Source organism: Strigops habroptila, chromosome 5, assembly GCF_004027225.2.
Source record: "Strigops habroptila isolate Jane chromosome 5, bStrHab1.2.pri, whole genome shotgun sequence".
Lineage (NCBI taxonomy): Eukaryota > Metazoa > Chordata > Aves > Psittaciformes > Psittacidae > Strigops > Strigops habroptila.
The window spans coordinates 59130355-59145594 of record NC_044281.2 but is presented as its reverse complement, the minus strand read 5'-3'; the positions used below and the strand labels follow the sequence as shown (position 1 = coordinate 59145594).

Here is a 15240-nt window from a genome sequence, read left to right as displayed (position 1 = left end):
CATCCTGTATGATCCTAGAGGTCTTGCTCCCTGCAGCCACCCAGCCATGCCCTTTTGTGGTGCAGGGGTCTCTGTGCAGTGTCTGTCCCACCTGGGGATAAAGCCACCCCCTTACTGACCCCAATCTGAGCCCCAGTGAAGCAAATCACTGCAAGATCCCTGGGCAGACCCTCGCTGAGACCAAGAGAACCCTGTGACCCCTGCCCAAAGAGTGCCAGCACCCAGGGCACCACCTGCCCCCCCTCCCTGATGCCGCAGTGACAGGACATCATTGTGCAAAAGGCTGGGAACCTGTCCCTTACACAACCATGACGTTTCCGCCCTGGCTTGGGCAATCGGGGCTGGCACCAGAGTAGGGCAGAGGAGCTGAACAGAGGGCTGAGACCCTGCTGCGGTCCCTCCTGCCACCCTGTGTGCCAGGCATTGGGGTGCCTGCCCCAGCGTGCCCAAGCATCTCTCCGCAGGGTTCCTGTACTGCTCCTCCATCGCGCCTGATCCAGGCTCTTGCAGGTCCTTAACCATGGGGGCATCAGTGGGTGCCAGCTGTGTGCTGGCTCATGGGTGGGTATGGGGTTCCCTGGCACTCAGGTTCCCTGGGGACTCAGGGCAGGGCAGGGACAGCCCATCACCTTTGCGTCTGGGAAACCGCTTGCCCAAGCGGATCCTCGCAGCATGGCAGGAAGCCAGGGCTGTTGGCCAAAAGCTGTGTCCCCTGCACATTGCTGCCTCCCACTGTAGGATGGGGCGGATGGTGGCTTAGCCTGGCTGCAGCTGAGACACCCCTTATGGGGATAGTCCTCCCCCAGGAGGGCTTGGACGCCTCCATGCTGTTCATGCATCCGTCGACAACCAATAGATGACATGGGAGTCACAGGGATAGCAGGAGTGGGTTGTTTTCCTCTCTCTGGACCAGTCACAACAAAGACACGTCTCAACCTGAAAAGTCAGGCAGCAGGACCTGCCTGCAGGTCCTGGACACTTTGGTCCCCAGTAAGTCCAAGAGGAAGCAGCCAGGGCAGGGGGTGTCCCAGGCCCAGTGTGAGGGCTGCAGTCCTGGCTCATGTAGCCTGTGGGCGCCTTTGCTGGTAGCAAAGCAGGCAGCAGCGCCCCTGCTTGCCCACGTCCACAGAGCACGCGTGGCACACCTTGCCCTGGCACAACCTGCCAAGAAAGCAGGCAGTGAGAGCCGTGCCATGCCAGTGCCATGCCAGTGCCACCCCTGGTGCCCCCCATTGCCCACCTGCAGTTGTACCGCCGGGAGAGGAGGTGGAAATCCTTGTGGCAGCGGGCACACAGCCCTGCATCGCAGGGTGCCGGGCTGGGCATCGGTGTGTCGATGCCTTCTGTCTTCTGCCACAGGGCATCCTTCTCCCTGTGGGAGAGCACAGGTCAGCCCTGGCAGGAGCATGCCTGGTGGTGGGTGTCCAGAAGCATACCCTGGCACCCCAGACCCAAGCTGGCCACCTAAGTCTTGAGAGGTGGTGAGCAGGATTCGCCTGGGCTCTGGTGCCCTCCTCTGGGCAAAGGGGTTTGTTTGGGCCCCCTGCCCGTGCACGGTCCCACACCGGTGGGGTACCCGGGGCTCTCACCTCAGCAGCTCCAGCAGCCGCCCCTTCATGTCTCGGATGAGCTCCTGCTGCCGTGCCTGCTCCGCGCCACGCGTGGCCTCCCGCTCCAGGGCCTCTCGCTGTGCCCGCTGCAGTGCCGATGCCCAGCGCTCGCCGTCCTGCCGGGCCCTGGTGTGGAGCAGTGGGGAGATGGTGCCCCTGTCCCTCAGCTGGCTGCCTCTCCATCCATCCATTCATACCTCTCTCCCTCCCTGTATGCACTGCCCATCCATCCCCAAACTGGCTCCCCATCCCTACAGCCGCCTTACCATCTGCTGGGACATCCATCCATCCATTTACCAGTTGTTCATCTACCCTTCCCCACATCCGTCCTTCTGGACTTTTGCCCACCCATCCCTCCATTTCTCCATCCATTTGACCCAAATCCATCCCTCCATCCCTCTGTGTACCCACCCATCAATTTATTCACCCCAAATTCATCCGTGCATCCACCCTTCCATCCCTCCATCCATCTACTTGCCCTAAATTAGTTCTTTCATCCCTCCACCTATGAGTCCTCAAATTGACCTCTCCCACCAGCCCTCCATCCCCATATCCTTCCCTCCTTCCCCTGCCCATCCCCAGGGGCTGCTCCCCTGGGTTCGAGTGTGGTATCATGGGGAATCCCAGGGAAAACCCTGTAATGGGTGGAGATGAGGGGGGACCCTCTGTGGGGCGGTGAGTGCAGGGGGTCTCTGCCCAACCTGCTGAGCTGCTCCTGCAGCCGTGCCACCTCCTGCCTCTGGGCCTGGAGCTGCTGCCGGCTCTGCCAGGCCTCCTCCCGTGCTGCTGCGGCCAGGGTGGCCAAGCGCTGTGGGAGAGCAGAGGCTCAACCATGGCTCCCCAACCCCTCGTCCCACTGTAGGGTCCCCTTGGGCTTGTCCATACCATGGCCATGCCGGTGGCTGTGCCAGGCTCCCCCTCTGCCTGTTGTTCCAGCAGGGACTCCTGGGGACCGCAGGCGATCTCCAGCGCCCGCCGCAGCACCTCCTCCACGGCAGCCACCTCATCTGGGGCACTGGCATCCTCCGGCATGTCTGTTTGTCCTGCTGTGGCCAGCGCCGCCTGGCATTCCTGCAGGCGCGAGGACACCACCGCCACCTCTGCCAGTGCCGCAGCCAGCCGTGCACCCCGCTCCTCTGCCACCTCCCGCCAGCCCCGTGCCTCCTCCTGTGCCCGCACCAGCGCCCCCGGTCCCCCCGCTGCCACTGCCGCCGCCAGCGCCTGCCCCAGGAAGGTGTTGGTGTCCCGCAGCGCCTCGGCCTCGTGTGCCTGCAGCCGGGCCCGCCGCATGCTGCCCTCCTCCTGCTGCCTGTGCCGCCGCTCCTCCCATGCCAGCCGGGCTGCCAGCGCCCGGGATGACGCCTTCCACTGCCCCAGCTCGGTCTGCAGCTGGGACACCAGCGCCCGTAGGGACACCTCCGTCCAACCCGGCTGCCTGGGCTCTGGTGGTGGGGACCCTGGCATGCACCCAGTGCTGGGTGGTGGTGGTGTGCCAGGCTCCCTGCCACCATCGGGCTGGGGTGCTTTGCCAGCACTGTGAGTGTCCTCCAGCTCCTCTGCATCCACATCCTTCAACTCCTCCTCATCCTCCATCTCCTTCTCATCCTTGTCCAACTCCTCTTCATTGTCCTCTTCCACGTCCTCCTCTACTTGTACATCCTTCTTTGCATTTACGTCCACGTCCTCCTCCTCATCCTCCATCTCCTTCTCATCCTCCAACTCCTCTTCATCCTCCTCTTCCACATCCTCCTCCACCTTCACATTCACGTCCCAATCCACCTCCTCATCCTCATCCTTCTCCACCTCATCTTCCTTTTCCACATCCTTCTTCACTTCCACCACATTCCCTTCCACATCCTCCACCTCTACATCCCCTGCCCCCAGGGCAGCCAAGGCAGGTGGGCACGGGTGGGCTGGCACCCCACTGTTTGCCATGGTGGAATGGGCGATGCCATCAGGCCATTCATGCATCCTGGTGCTGGTGTCGTCTGTCTGCGGGGCTGTCTTTGCCAGGCTGATCCCAGCCACCGAGCTGGGCCGTACCAGTGTCCTAGAGGGGACATGAGGCTCAGGTCCAACAGGTCACCCCCAGGGCGAGCAGGGCACTTCCACCCTCCCTCAGGGCTCCCTGGGCACAGCCAGCCTTTGGGCATGGAGAGGGCAGCAGGGCTGTTTACACCGGGTGGTACTCGGTGACAGGGAACCAGGGTTGCTGGTGCCACCAGCCTGGGCACCCACAGGGCAGGTGGCACCCAGAGACCTCTGTGGTGGTTGCAGGCAGGAATTGGGGGCTGCCTGTGTGCTTTTGGCAGGGCATGCACACGAGCGTGCGAGCAGCAGAATGGGTGTGTGTTGAAGCAGCTGCATCCAGAATTCCCCCCCTGCAAGTGTGCCCAGGGCAAGGGTGTTCACACACAGATGTCACAGTGTCACCGTGTAGCAGCAGACCTGTCCCACGGCGTGTACTTGGCAGACGATGGAGGTGTGTATGTGTGCATGCACACATGGCATGTTTGCAGGCATTGGCATGGCATGTGCCTGCTGGCACGGGTGTCTGTGCCTGCCTGGGGCCACGTGTGGAGGGCTGGCACACCTGGAGTGCCACATGGGCCTGTGTGCTGCTCTGCCATGCTGAGCCCCAGGTACCCCTGAAGCCCCTGGCACCCCCAGTGCCCCTGGTGCCCCCACACATCCCCAGGCTCACTCGGAGAACATGGGCCAGGCAGTGTCCAGGTCATCTCTGCACAGGGCTAGGTGGAAGGTGACACAGTCCAGCTCGTACAGGCTGCCCAGGATCTCCGCCCGGCACTGGGGGCTCAGGAAGGGGCTGCGGGCGTAGTACCACTCACTGCAACCACAAACAGGCTCATGCAGCCCTCCGCGCCCTGGGAGGGCACACACGCCTGCAGCAGCCTTGACAACTGGGTGCTGCTGACTGTGCTGCTGACTGTGCCCCCTGCCATGGCGAGCATCCCATCCCTGTGCCCCTGCTCTCACCAAAGGCTCTCGGGGTCGAGAAGGCAGAGCTGCAGGGACTCTGCCAGCTGCCGGTGCACCAGGCAGTACCGCAGGAAGGCTCGGCCCTTGCCCACGGGGGTCTTCAGCTGGGGGGAAAGGGGATTATCCGGCCCTGCCACACCAGTCTGCTCCCCACATGCCTCCCCCCCAGCCCTTGAAGGGGGGAAGAGGGTCTCCAGGGCCAGGACACCCACTGGGGACAGTGGGAATCCCAGAGGAGACATAACCCTTTATAGCACTTGTGGGTGAATCGTAGAATCACAGAACAGTTTGAGTTGGAAGGGACCTTAAGATCACCTAGTTCCAACTCCTCTGCGATGGTCAGGGACACCTTCCACTAGACCAGGTTGCTCCAAGCCCCATCCAACCTGGCCTTGGACACTGACAGGGATGGGGCAGCCACAACTTCCTTGGGCAACCTGTGCTGGTGCCTCACCACCCTCACAGCAAAGAGTTACTTCCTTATATCCTCAGTGCCCAAGTGCATGTGCACCCACAAACAAGCAGAGGCAGGCGCATTTGCGTGTGCCCACCTTGTCCAGGGAAGTGACGAAGCGAATGCCCTCGTGCTCCTGCCGGCGCCGCGCCAGGCCCTGGCACAAGAAGTCCCAATAGTCCTTGCGCTGCCCAAAGAAACTCTTCTTCTCCTTGAGGTCAAACTGGCAGAGACACAAGCTTGGGCTTGCTTGTTTGGGGGTGTTCCCTCTCCCCCCAGTCTGCCCCTTGGGGCTGGGATCCAGCCAGCTACCCCAGCAGGGTGGGTCCCAGTGTCCCCTGGCTGTCCCCTCTTGGCTGGCTCTGTGCCTCAGTTTCCCTTTTGCAGCACGTGCAATTACACATGTGGACACGGGTGAGCTGGTCCGATTGCTTGTTTGGCTGAGGATGCCCAGGGCTGGATAATGCCAGCTGGGATCATCCCAGTGTATGAAACAGCCGGTGTAGGGTCCCCTCTGCTCTCAGCTCTGCCGCAGGGGAAACCGAGGCAGGAGCAGTGGGGACAGGGGAGCGGAGGTACCTGGAGGAGGAACTCCAGCTGGGCACAGAGGCTGTGCAGCTCCCGGCTCCCGTCCGTCACCGGCAGGTTCTGCTCCCGGTAGCAGTGGTTCAGCTCAGTCACAGTCTCTGCGGGATGGCAGGGCTGAGCTGGCAGGGCCCTGCCCAGGCAGCGGGCGCCCTGCTCCATCCACACCCTCCCACCGTCTCCCAGCTCCCAGCCCGGGGATTTCTGCCGGTGGGTGGAAGAGGAACCTGCCCTGGGATGAAACAGGGGAGCAGGGGAGTGAATGGCACCCACCAGGGTTGGCAGCAACGATGGGAGCAGACAGCAGTGGCATGCGCTGCCCATGGTCTGGGTGTGAGGAGGGGCCCGGCATGTCCAGTGTGAGATGTGCCGTGCAGGTGACAGGCTGGCAGGGGGCAGGCTGGCAGGTGACAGGCTGGCAGGGGGCAGGCTGGCAGGGGGCAGGCTGACACACTTACTCTGCAGGTCCTTGATGATGCGGTTGAGTTCCCCATCCCCTGCCATAGCTGTCCCTGGAGGTCTGCAAAGGCAGGGGCAGCAATGAGAGGCTCCAGGCTGACAGTCACCTGGCACCCCAAACTCTGCTCCAAGGAGACAGTCTGTCCCCCCAGCTCCACCCCAGAACTGCCTGCTGTTAAGGTAAAAGGGGTGGGCTCAGGCACCCCCTTTCCCTGCCCATGTCCCCCATCTACCTAGGGTAGGGGGTACCTACCTACCTAAACATGCCTAGAGGTACCCCCTTAGTTGCCCATGTGTCCTGTCCCAAAACGCCGTCAGGCTCTGCCCCCCATACTGTGCCCAGCCTCTGCCTCTATTCCTTTGGGGGGGCTCCCAGTGTGTCCCTATCCCCCAGGATTCAGGATGTGGTTTGGCGCAGGGGAAGCACTGCCTTTGTTTCTGCTCTCAATTCCCTCACACCATGACCAATGATGGGGGTTCCCAGGGGTGTTGGGAAGGGGGGCACGCAGCCCCTGCCATGCAGCCTCCCAGTCTGAGCTCCTCCCCAGGCAGAGCCCCTTGGCACAGCATGCTGCCTGTGGGGTTGGCACAGGGTTTGGGGTGTTGCAGGGGGCACAGTGCAGTGGGGTGGTTTTGAGGGGTGGCAGATGGCACCCTGGAGACAGGGTGAGAGACAGTGCCCATGGAGGTGGCAGGTCTGGGGCTTGTCACTGCAGGTGGTGTCTGGGCACAGGACTGGGGGAGCACATGTGTGTGAATGGGGGTGTGTGCTGCAGGGGGTGTGCGCACTCACGGCAGTGTGTGTGCACAAGCGTGCCCGAGCATGCTCAAGTGTGTGTGAGTGCCCTTTGTCCCCTGCCACGGCAGAGCAGGAGATTCCAGTTGTCTGGGTTCCCATCCCGGTGCCCTTGGGTGACCTTGGACAAGCAACCTTCCAGCCTGCCCACCCTGCCCGTGCCTCGGTTTCCCCTGCGAGGAAGAGTCCCTTACCTGTGGCCAGGAGCTGTGGGGCGCCCCGAGGTGCTTGCTGGGTGCCGGGGGGACGCTGGTACGTCCCCGCACCCGCCTGCTTCTCCTTTTGTACCTTGGCCAGGAGGAAGTGTGGAAGGCTGGGGGGGTGTGTGGGATGGCTGCAGGAGCCACCCCCCCGCCTGCCTCACATCACATCAGGCACCGCAGCTTAGCCCCACATCCCTTATTAGGGGTGTGCCAGTTTTGGGGAGGGGGTCAGCGAGGCTGGTCCCCCTGAGCAGCCCCTGGCTGTCTCCCCCGGGGACACAGTGCAAGGCTTGGGGGGACTCTGGTGCCCTCCCATGGGAATGAGGCTTGGGAATGAGGCTTGGGAATGTTTTGAGGGACCTCCCTGCAGTTCTGGGGAAGGGGGTCCAGGCCCCATGCCCAGCTAGCAGCAACCAACAGCAGCCCTGGGGCAGCAGCAGATCCTGGCACAGAGGACCCCCACCACCATGAGATGTAGCCCACCCCAGCAAGGCCCACAGTCCCCCCAGCCATCTGCCCCCACATGGGGGCTATGCCCAAAGCCAGAGTGCAAACCTTTCCTGAGGCACCCTGGCCAAAACCCCCCGCCCCACTTTGCTGTCTGTGCCTGGGGGTGCCCAGCCTGGCAGTGCCCCTCCACCACTGTGCCTGTCCCCCTTTGCTGTGCCAGCCCTGTCCTATGGGCTCCTTCCGGGTTGGGGACTAAACCCCCTGTGGGAAGTGGAACAGGGGTGATGCCAGCTCACCCCACCAGTGCCAGGCATGAGCACTTGCTACCATCCCACTCCCCACCACCATCTTGCTTGGTGGATGTCCCCACTGATGCCCAGCTGCCCCCACATCCTGCCCCCCACCATACCCCCTCTTGCAGCACCTACCTGTGTAACGGGGGCCTGAGAGGCACTCGCCTACCCCAGGCCGGACCGATGCTCGGCACCAAAGTGAAAGTAGGAAGTGATGCTGAGCGGGGGCCTGGGCCTCCCCGCATCCTCCTGGTGCTCAGAGAGGGGGTGGGGTACCCCTGAGCAGCCAGGGACATGGGGGGAGCCAGTGGCAGTGCTCAGAGTGACCCCAGCCTCCTCAGCACCCTCTTTTCCCCATGCCACCCCACAGTGCTGTAGGCATGGGGCTCAGCACCCCACATCGGATAGGGGGGTGGACAGGGTGTTGGGGAGCAGCAGAGCATCACCTCACTGTGCTGGGGGTGGAGGATGCATATGTGTGTGCATGCATGTGTGCAACTGCATGTGTGTGCAGGGGCACGTGTGTGCAGGGGCACGTGTGTACATGCAAGCCATTTGTATGTAGCAGGCGTGAGGCTAACGAGGGCACCCATGTGTGCGTGCACACACACGTGTATGCCCGTGGTTGCACCCACCTGCCAGCTCCGCCTGTCCCACACCAGGCACCCCACCGGCAGGACCTTGACACCACAACACCCTGGCAGTGGGGTCCCCTGTCCCTGCTCCATCCAAGGGCTGGGGTGGTGGTGGGGGCTGTGGGGGGATAAGACGCCTGCCTGTCCTTGGCGCGGGTGCAATTCAATTAATGAGGCCTGGCCCTGGTTCAGCGCAGCCAATAAAGCTAATGGCCCCGCACAGGCCTGGCGATGCCCTGCCGGGGGGGCCGGGGGCCATCTGCTAATTAAATGGGGGTGAGGGACCATGGAGCCAGCAGTGATGTCATCTCCCTGGTGCTTGGGGGGGGGCCTGTACCTGAGCACCCCCTGCCCGCAAGCCCTCTGCCAGCCCCCGCGTGCCAGGCAGGGCTGTGGGGGACAGCCGTGAAGTGTGTGGGACCCCCCCAAACTCCCTGCCCCCTCTTCTCCGGTGCTGCCACTTGTTAGGAGCCTTCCCGAGGCAAATGCAATTAGTGCCCAGGCCTGGGAGTGCCGCTGCCCACACTTGGCACTGACAGCTGCCCCATGGGGATGGGTCCTTGCCCGGCATCATGGTGACACTGCAGGGGCATCTGGGGGTGCTGCTGCCAGACCTCCTTTGGCACAACCCCAATGGATGTGTGGGGCATATGTGCGGGGTCCTTGTTGCATTCCATCCCCCTGCCTTGTGCAAGCTCCATGGTGGAGTAGGGGTGCCCAGGGCCATGTTGGGGTGTCCTGTGGCAAGGGGTTCCCCTGGGTAACACTGTGCCCACAGCACAGTGCCTCAGCCAGACACCCGCTGGGGGGCAGGCTGGGTCGGAGGAGTCCCTGAATGTGTCCTCAAGCTCCTGGGAAGGGGAGAGGCTTGGTGGGATGCCAGGGGGGCTGGCAAAGGGGCAGGGAACCCCCTTCCCCCATGTGCAGGCACTGCCATTTAGGGTTTGGGGTGAGCAGGAGCTGCCGGAGGGAAACAGGCAGGGTCGGGTTAGGGGGTGGAGGGCTGAACTGCGATCGAACACAGATAGGCGCCTGGGTTTCTCCACCCCCAAAACAGAGGGGGCTGGAGAGGGGGGCACTGTCCGGCATCCACCCCGGGGGATGCTGTGCCGCGGCGGGCAGGCGGGTGAGCCCGGAGAGTGCCGAGCCCCGAGCCCCGAGTGCAGGGGGGGAGCAGGAGGAGAAGGAGGAGGAGGGGGAGGAGGAGGAGGGGGAGCGTGGCGGAGCTGGCTCCCACCCAAGCACTGCAGGACATGGGCGGGCACGGTGCTCCCTGCCTGGCTGCCAGCGCGCAGGCGACGCTGGGGGACCGGCGGGGGGGACAGGGCCCGGTGGGACCGCAGCCCCCCAGCCCATCGCCGCACGGCCCCGTGCCCACCGCCGGGCTCCTCCTGGGCACTGCCCGGGCACCGGAGCTTGTTGCAGTCGCGGCGCGGGGGGGCGCACGGCTGGGTTTGACCACCCCCCCGAGCGTGCCCTGAGCAGGGGCCGGCCGCTGCACACCCTCCCCCCCCGGCGGGGTGACTCCCGGGCAGGGGCACCATGACCCGGCTGAGCTGGTGCTTTGCCACCTTGGTTAGCTGGGGGAAGTCCTTGGTGTCCTGCCTCCTGCCCCTCCGCGCCTGCCGCCACCGGGAGGTAAGCGGGCACCGCCGGGCACGGCGTTAGGGTTAGGGTCTGCAGGGGGGGTATGGAGCTGGGGCACGCTCCTGGGGTGCGGAGGGTTGGGGTGCAGGCTGGAGCTGGCCCTGCCTGCTGCGGGCAGCGGGGGGTTAAACCGTGCCTGTGCATGCCAGGGTGCCGGGCATGTTCTTTGTCCCTCCTTGTCCCTCAGTGTGTCACTGTGACCCCCACCCCCTGGAAACCCGCACCCGCGGGCCCCTGCAGTGCCTGGCTGGAGGGGATCTGCTGGGATCTGCTGTACAGTGTTTCATACAAAGAGATCTGCTGGGATCCGTGTGTCCTTACAGAGTGAGCGCAGAGATGGGGGTGCCCCCGTGCTGTAGCACCCACAATGGGGTACCCATGTGCCCAGTCTGAGGGGACTCCTGTGCCAGTAAAGTACCTGGCATGAGAGATCCCTGCGTCCATAAAGTGCACAGCATGGGGGATCTCTGTGTCTGTAAGCACCCAGCACCAGGGACCTCTGTGCCCGTGAAGTGCTCGGTCTGTGTGAGATCCCTGTGCCCAAAAAAGCGCCCAGCATGAGGGACCCCCGTGCCCATAAGCACCCAGTGTGGGGCATCTCTGTGCCCATCAGCACCTCGTGTATGTGGGATCTCTGTGCCAAGGAACTGCCCCGTAGTGGGACAGATCCCTGTGCTCCTGCAGTGCCCAGCGTGGGGACCCATCCTGCTCTGCCGCCTGTGCCGGGGAAACTGAAGCAAGGAGGGGAGATGCTGGTGGAGGGTGCGGGGCTCCCACCGCGCCACCCTCACTTAGTTCCTTAACCTTTGGGAAGCTGTCCCGTGCCTGGCGGGATGGCATGGGCTGCACCGTGCCAGCAAAGTGGGTGCCAAAGCCACCTCTGGGCAGCGCTGGGGGGAGTGTCACTGCAGGGTGGTGACAGGCCAGTGTGTGCCAGGCCAGGGACCCAGCTTGGAGCCTGGAGGAGAGAGAGGCCCCTGGCTGCTCGGGGAACCCAGCGGGTGCCGGGGACACAGGACCGTGAGCTGCTGGGGGCACGGAGGAGGTGGGGGGCACTGGTGAGGTGTGGGGCGGCTGTTGTGTGGTGCCATGTCCATCCCTCTGTCCGTGTGTCTGTGATGTGGGTGTGAGAACAGGGACTTGCAGGGGTGAGTAACACACGTGTGCCTGTGCATGTGTGTGTTCACAAGCATGCAGATGGGGCTGGGACGAGAATACACTGCAGCTTGCATGAGTGTAGGTGCACAGCAGGTCCCTGGGGAGCTGCCATGGGGTGCGTGTTCCGGCATGGGTGCATGTGTGCTGGGTGCTGTAGCCATGGAGCTGTTAGAGGGGTGTCCCCAGGCCCTAGCCATGCACAGACATGAGTACGCACACATGCCTGACATGGGCCATATGTGTGACGCAGATGGATGTGCCCCGTCGTGTACGCGGGGTTGTGTGTGTGCAAGGTGTGCATGTGCCCTGTGCACCCAAGGGCAGTGCGGGGACAGCTCTGATGGAAGCAGCTGTGGGGGCCTTGGGGACATGGAGAGTCTGGAAGGGGGGACACAGAGGATTCCTGACAAAGCTGGCCCTGCGCTTGGGGGGGGGACGACTGGGCTACGTGCCCTGTCTGTGCCCGCGTGCTGACAAAACGAGCCCTAAAAGATGCTCACGGGCAGTATCCCTGTCGCATGACCCTGTCCCTGCCCTTCTGAGGGGCCCGGGCTTGTCACGGCAGTGAATGGGAGGGGGTGATTTATGAGGGGGTGGGGACACCCATCTCCACTGGGGCTTTCATTGTGGGCAGTAACAAGGCTGATTAATGTGTGCTGTAATGATGGGGGGGGGGGGGAGGGAGTTGTGGGGTGTGCATGGACAGGCTTTCCCTGCCTGTTTGATGCTATGAGCAGGATCAGGCCCCCCAGCCTTTTCCCATCCCCCGGCCTGGCTGGCAGGGGGGGCAGGGGTGCTGTCCCCATCTGTCCCCTGTCCTGGCTGGCACATCCCCACAGGGGTACCTCTACCATGGGCCGGGTGTGCACAGCGGAGTGGTAGGGTGGAGGATGGTGAGAAAGAGATATTTTGGAGAGGGTGTGCTGCATTTTGGGGGGTGTCAGATGTGGAAAGGGCAGTGTCTGGGAAGGGCAGCTCTCCCCATCCCACTCTGCCCTTCCTCTCTGGGCTGGCAGTGGGATGCAGCGTACAGACGGGAAACTGAGGCATGGGGAGGGTGGGGGTTACAGTGCCCGCGTCCCTGCCGTGCCCGCGTCCCTATGCCAGCCGTGCTCGTCCTGCCAGCGTGTCCTTCCCCCCGGCGCGTCCCCCAGCCTGACTCACACCCTCATGGTCACGACCGGCTGAGCCCGAGTTTCCAGGCTGGAGCCGGAGTCAGCGTTAGCGGCGGGGGCGACCATGTGCCGCGCTGCCAGGCCCCCCAGGAGGGGCTGGGGTACCCCCCTGCCAAATGCCTCCCCGTCAGGGCCGCGGGCTGCCAAGCCCAGCTGCGTCCCGCCTGGAGGTTGTCCCCCCTCACTGGGGCCCCCCAGCTCGGCGGATGGATGTCCGCCGATCCCTTCCCGTCTCCCATTCCCGGAACCACCCAGGGGACACGACTGGGGATGGGGGGGACACACCCCTCCGCAGGACCCGCTGGAAGCCGGAGGAAGGATGGGGATGAGGTGGGTGGCGAGTGCCCCCCGGGTCAGCGGAGGAAATGGATCTCAAATGTGTGTGTGAGGGAGAGGGGGAACGGGACAAGGCAAAGCCCCGCTTCGGCTCCTCAAGTCCCGCATCCTCTTTGCTGGGGTGAGGGGTCCTGGCCGCCCTCCGGGGCCACCTCGGCCGAAGTCCCGGTGGGCGCTGCGGGGGTCAATGGGGGGGGTGTTGGCAAAAACACCCCTCTTCTCCCCCGGCTGGAGGGCGGCGTGGGGCCGGGGCGGGGCGGGCGGGCGGAGCGAGGGGCCGGGGGGGGGTCGGCCGGCCGCGGGGCCGCGCCGCGGGCAGCATGACCGGGCTGTGCCTCTCCTGCCTGCTGTGGGTACGGCCCGCCGCGCCCGCACCGGGGGGCATCGGGGGGGGAGCCGGCCAGCAGCGCGGTGGGGCCCGGCAGCGGGGTCCCGGGGCGGGGCTGGTCCCGCGAGCGGGTGGTGGACGGGGCGGGGGGAGCGGCGGGGACCGGGAGGGAGGGGGGCGAGTTTTCACCGGTGGGGGGCGGGCTGGAGCGGGGGGAACCGGCGGTGCTGCACCGGGACCGGGACCAAGACAGGCTCTGGGGGAACCGGGACCGAGCGGAGACCGGCAGGGACGGCCGGACACCGGAGCGGGGCTGGAGGGATTGGACCGGGAGCGGGGCCGGCAGGAGCGGAGCGGAGTGGGACCCAGCCCGGGAGAGCGGCGGCGGTGGGCACCGGGGAGCGCAGGAAGGAGAGGCCGGGATGGGATGCGGGACAGAGACACTGGACTGGGGGGTGCCTGTGGAGGGGATTGGGGATGGGGAGGGTGGGGGACAGAACCCCCACGACACTCAGCTTGCGGCACCGGCCAGGTCTCCCTGCCATTCCCCGGGGTTGAGGCTCTGCTGCCCCACTGGAATGGAGTGAAACTGGGCAAATGGGGATTTGGGGCTCTGTCCCATCCGTCCCCCTCCATCACCAGAGTGAGAAGGCAAGCCAGGGTACAGTGTGGTGCAGATCGCTGGGTGAGCCTGAGCCCATGCGGCTGGACCCGGGTGTCCCAGTGCCCCCACACCCACCCTGGCTTTGCAGCCTCGTGGGGACTGGGTGTCCCAGTTACACCCCCGCTGCACCTCTCTGCAGTGCTGGGCAATGAACCCAGGCCTCTTGGCTCCTGGTGAATTTGGCTTCTCTCCCTGGTGCCTCTTCCAGCCCAGGACACCTGGGTCCCCTTCCAGCCTCCTTGGGTCTGAGTGTTGGGGGGCCCGTGGCCAGGGATGCCCATGCCCACCCTCACTCCTCCTGCACCACATTGGGGCCAGCCCCTGGAGATGGATACCCATCCATGAGTACCCAGGTGGCGTCCCCAAGAGGCCCCCCAGTTCCCCCATATATCCCCCAGCAGTTCCCAGTCCTGGGGGGAGGGAGGCTAACTGGGATTCTGTCAGTATGGCACTGGGACAGGGGTGTTTCATGGGATGGGCTAGTTCCCTGGCCGGCGGGGTGGCACTGGGTGGGCAGGGTGCCCCCCAGCAGCAGGGAGGTGGGGGTGTAAAGCTGGGTGCTGGGTCGGCAGCTCCCCAGCATGGGGATGGTGTTGGCAATGCATCAAGCAGAGGGGGCTCTGTGAGGTGGGAACAGAGAGGGTAGCTCTTTCCCTAGCGAGGCTAATTGCTGTTAATGAAGCAGGCCATGCTAACGTGTGGCATGCTAACAGAGCAGGGTGGGGTGTACGTGCATGCGGGACGTGTCGGCATCCCAGGGCATCCTCTTTGGGGGTCCCTGGGAGCGGGGGGCAAGGCTTCTTCCCGGGGCACCCCGCAGCAAAGATGCTGCTTTGCATATGCAAATGAGCTCATGGCATCGTTAGGCCTTGCTGTCACCCAGCAACTGCAGCGTGGGAGCCCCCGGCCCGGGGGAGCTTTTCCCACGGCTGCGGGATGGGTGATGACACGCCTGTGCACACACATGTGCATCATGTGTGTGCACCAGCTGTGTGCATGCCGGTCCCTCGCAGTGTGGCACAAGTGCTGGCGGCTGCCGAGGGACCAGCGGGAGCAGGTTCCCTGGGCAAGAGGGGCTTGCACACGTGTGTACAAACCTGTGCAAGTGTGCACGCAATTGCACATGAACCTGCATGTGGGAACATGGAGATATGTCCACATCTGCTGTGGCTGGCAGGGATGTGCACACTCGCACATGCTTGCACACTCACAGGTGTGCACATACACCTTGACACATGCGCTGCGTGTGGCACACAGAGCACCCTCACAGCCCCGAGGGTGTTTGCACACATGCAGGCAGTGCTGCATGTGTGTGGCCCTTCTGCCTGTCCTTGCATGCACTGGCGAAACTGAGGCAGGGAGGTTTTGGGGGGGGGGTTCGGGGTACCCAGCACCTGGACACTTTGGCACCATCCCCCTTGGCTCTGGTGTGCTGCAGAGGCTGGAG

General features: G+C 64.4%; 2 protein-coding genes across 13 annotated transcripts in view; one reads left to right on the top strand and one right to left on the bottom strand.

Moving 5' to 3' along the window:
- Positions 1-877: 877 nt before the first annotated feature.
- On the bottom strand, positions 878-8026 carry RUFY4 (RUN and FYVE domain containing 4). Its single transcript, XM_030488479.1, has 13 exons — positions 7986-8026; positions 7099-7192; positions 5965-6169; positions 5644-5751; positions 5162-5287; positions 4608-4714; positions 4315-4458; positions 3432-3660; positions 2496-3365; positions 2312-2418; positions 1590-1736; positions 1241-1372; positions 878-1161 (listed from the first exon to the last, which is right to left on the bottom strand). Exons 3-13 carry the CDS (start codon positions 6151-6153, stop codon positions 1059-1061), a joined length of 2262 nt encoding a protein of 753 aa, XP_030344339.1. The 5' UTR covers positions 6154-6169; positions 7099-7192; positions 7986-8026; the 3' UTR covers positions 878-1058.
- A 2059-nt stretch (positions 8027-10085) lies between these two features.
- TNS1 (tensin 1) overlaps positions 10086-15240 on the top strand; it is a 68790-nt gene continuing 63635 nt past the window's right edge. For 9 of the 12 annotated variants that reach the window (XM_030488464.1, XM_030488478.1, XM_030488474.1 and 6 more), the window contains exon 1: positions 13090-13154. In XM_030488464.1, coding sequence (XP_030344324.1) covers positions 13122-13154 — 33 coding nt within the window. In that variant the 5' untranslated portion in view covers positions 13090-13121. Of the gene's footprint in view, positions 10124-12883; positions 12923-13089; positions 13155-13485; positions 13517-15240 lie in introns of those variants that run through there. The other 3 variants (XM_030488468.1, XM_030488467.1, XM_030488469.1) reach the window with 3 other exon arrangements.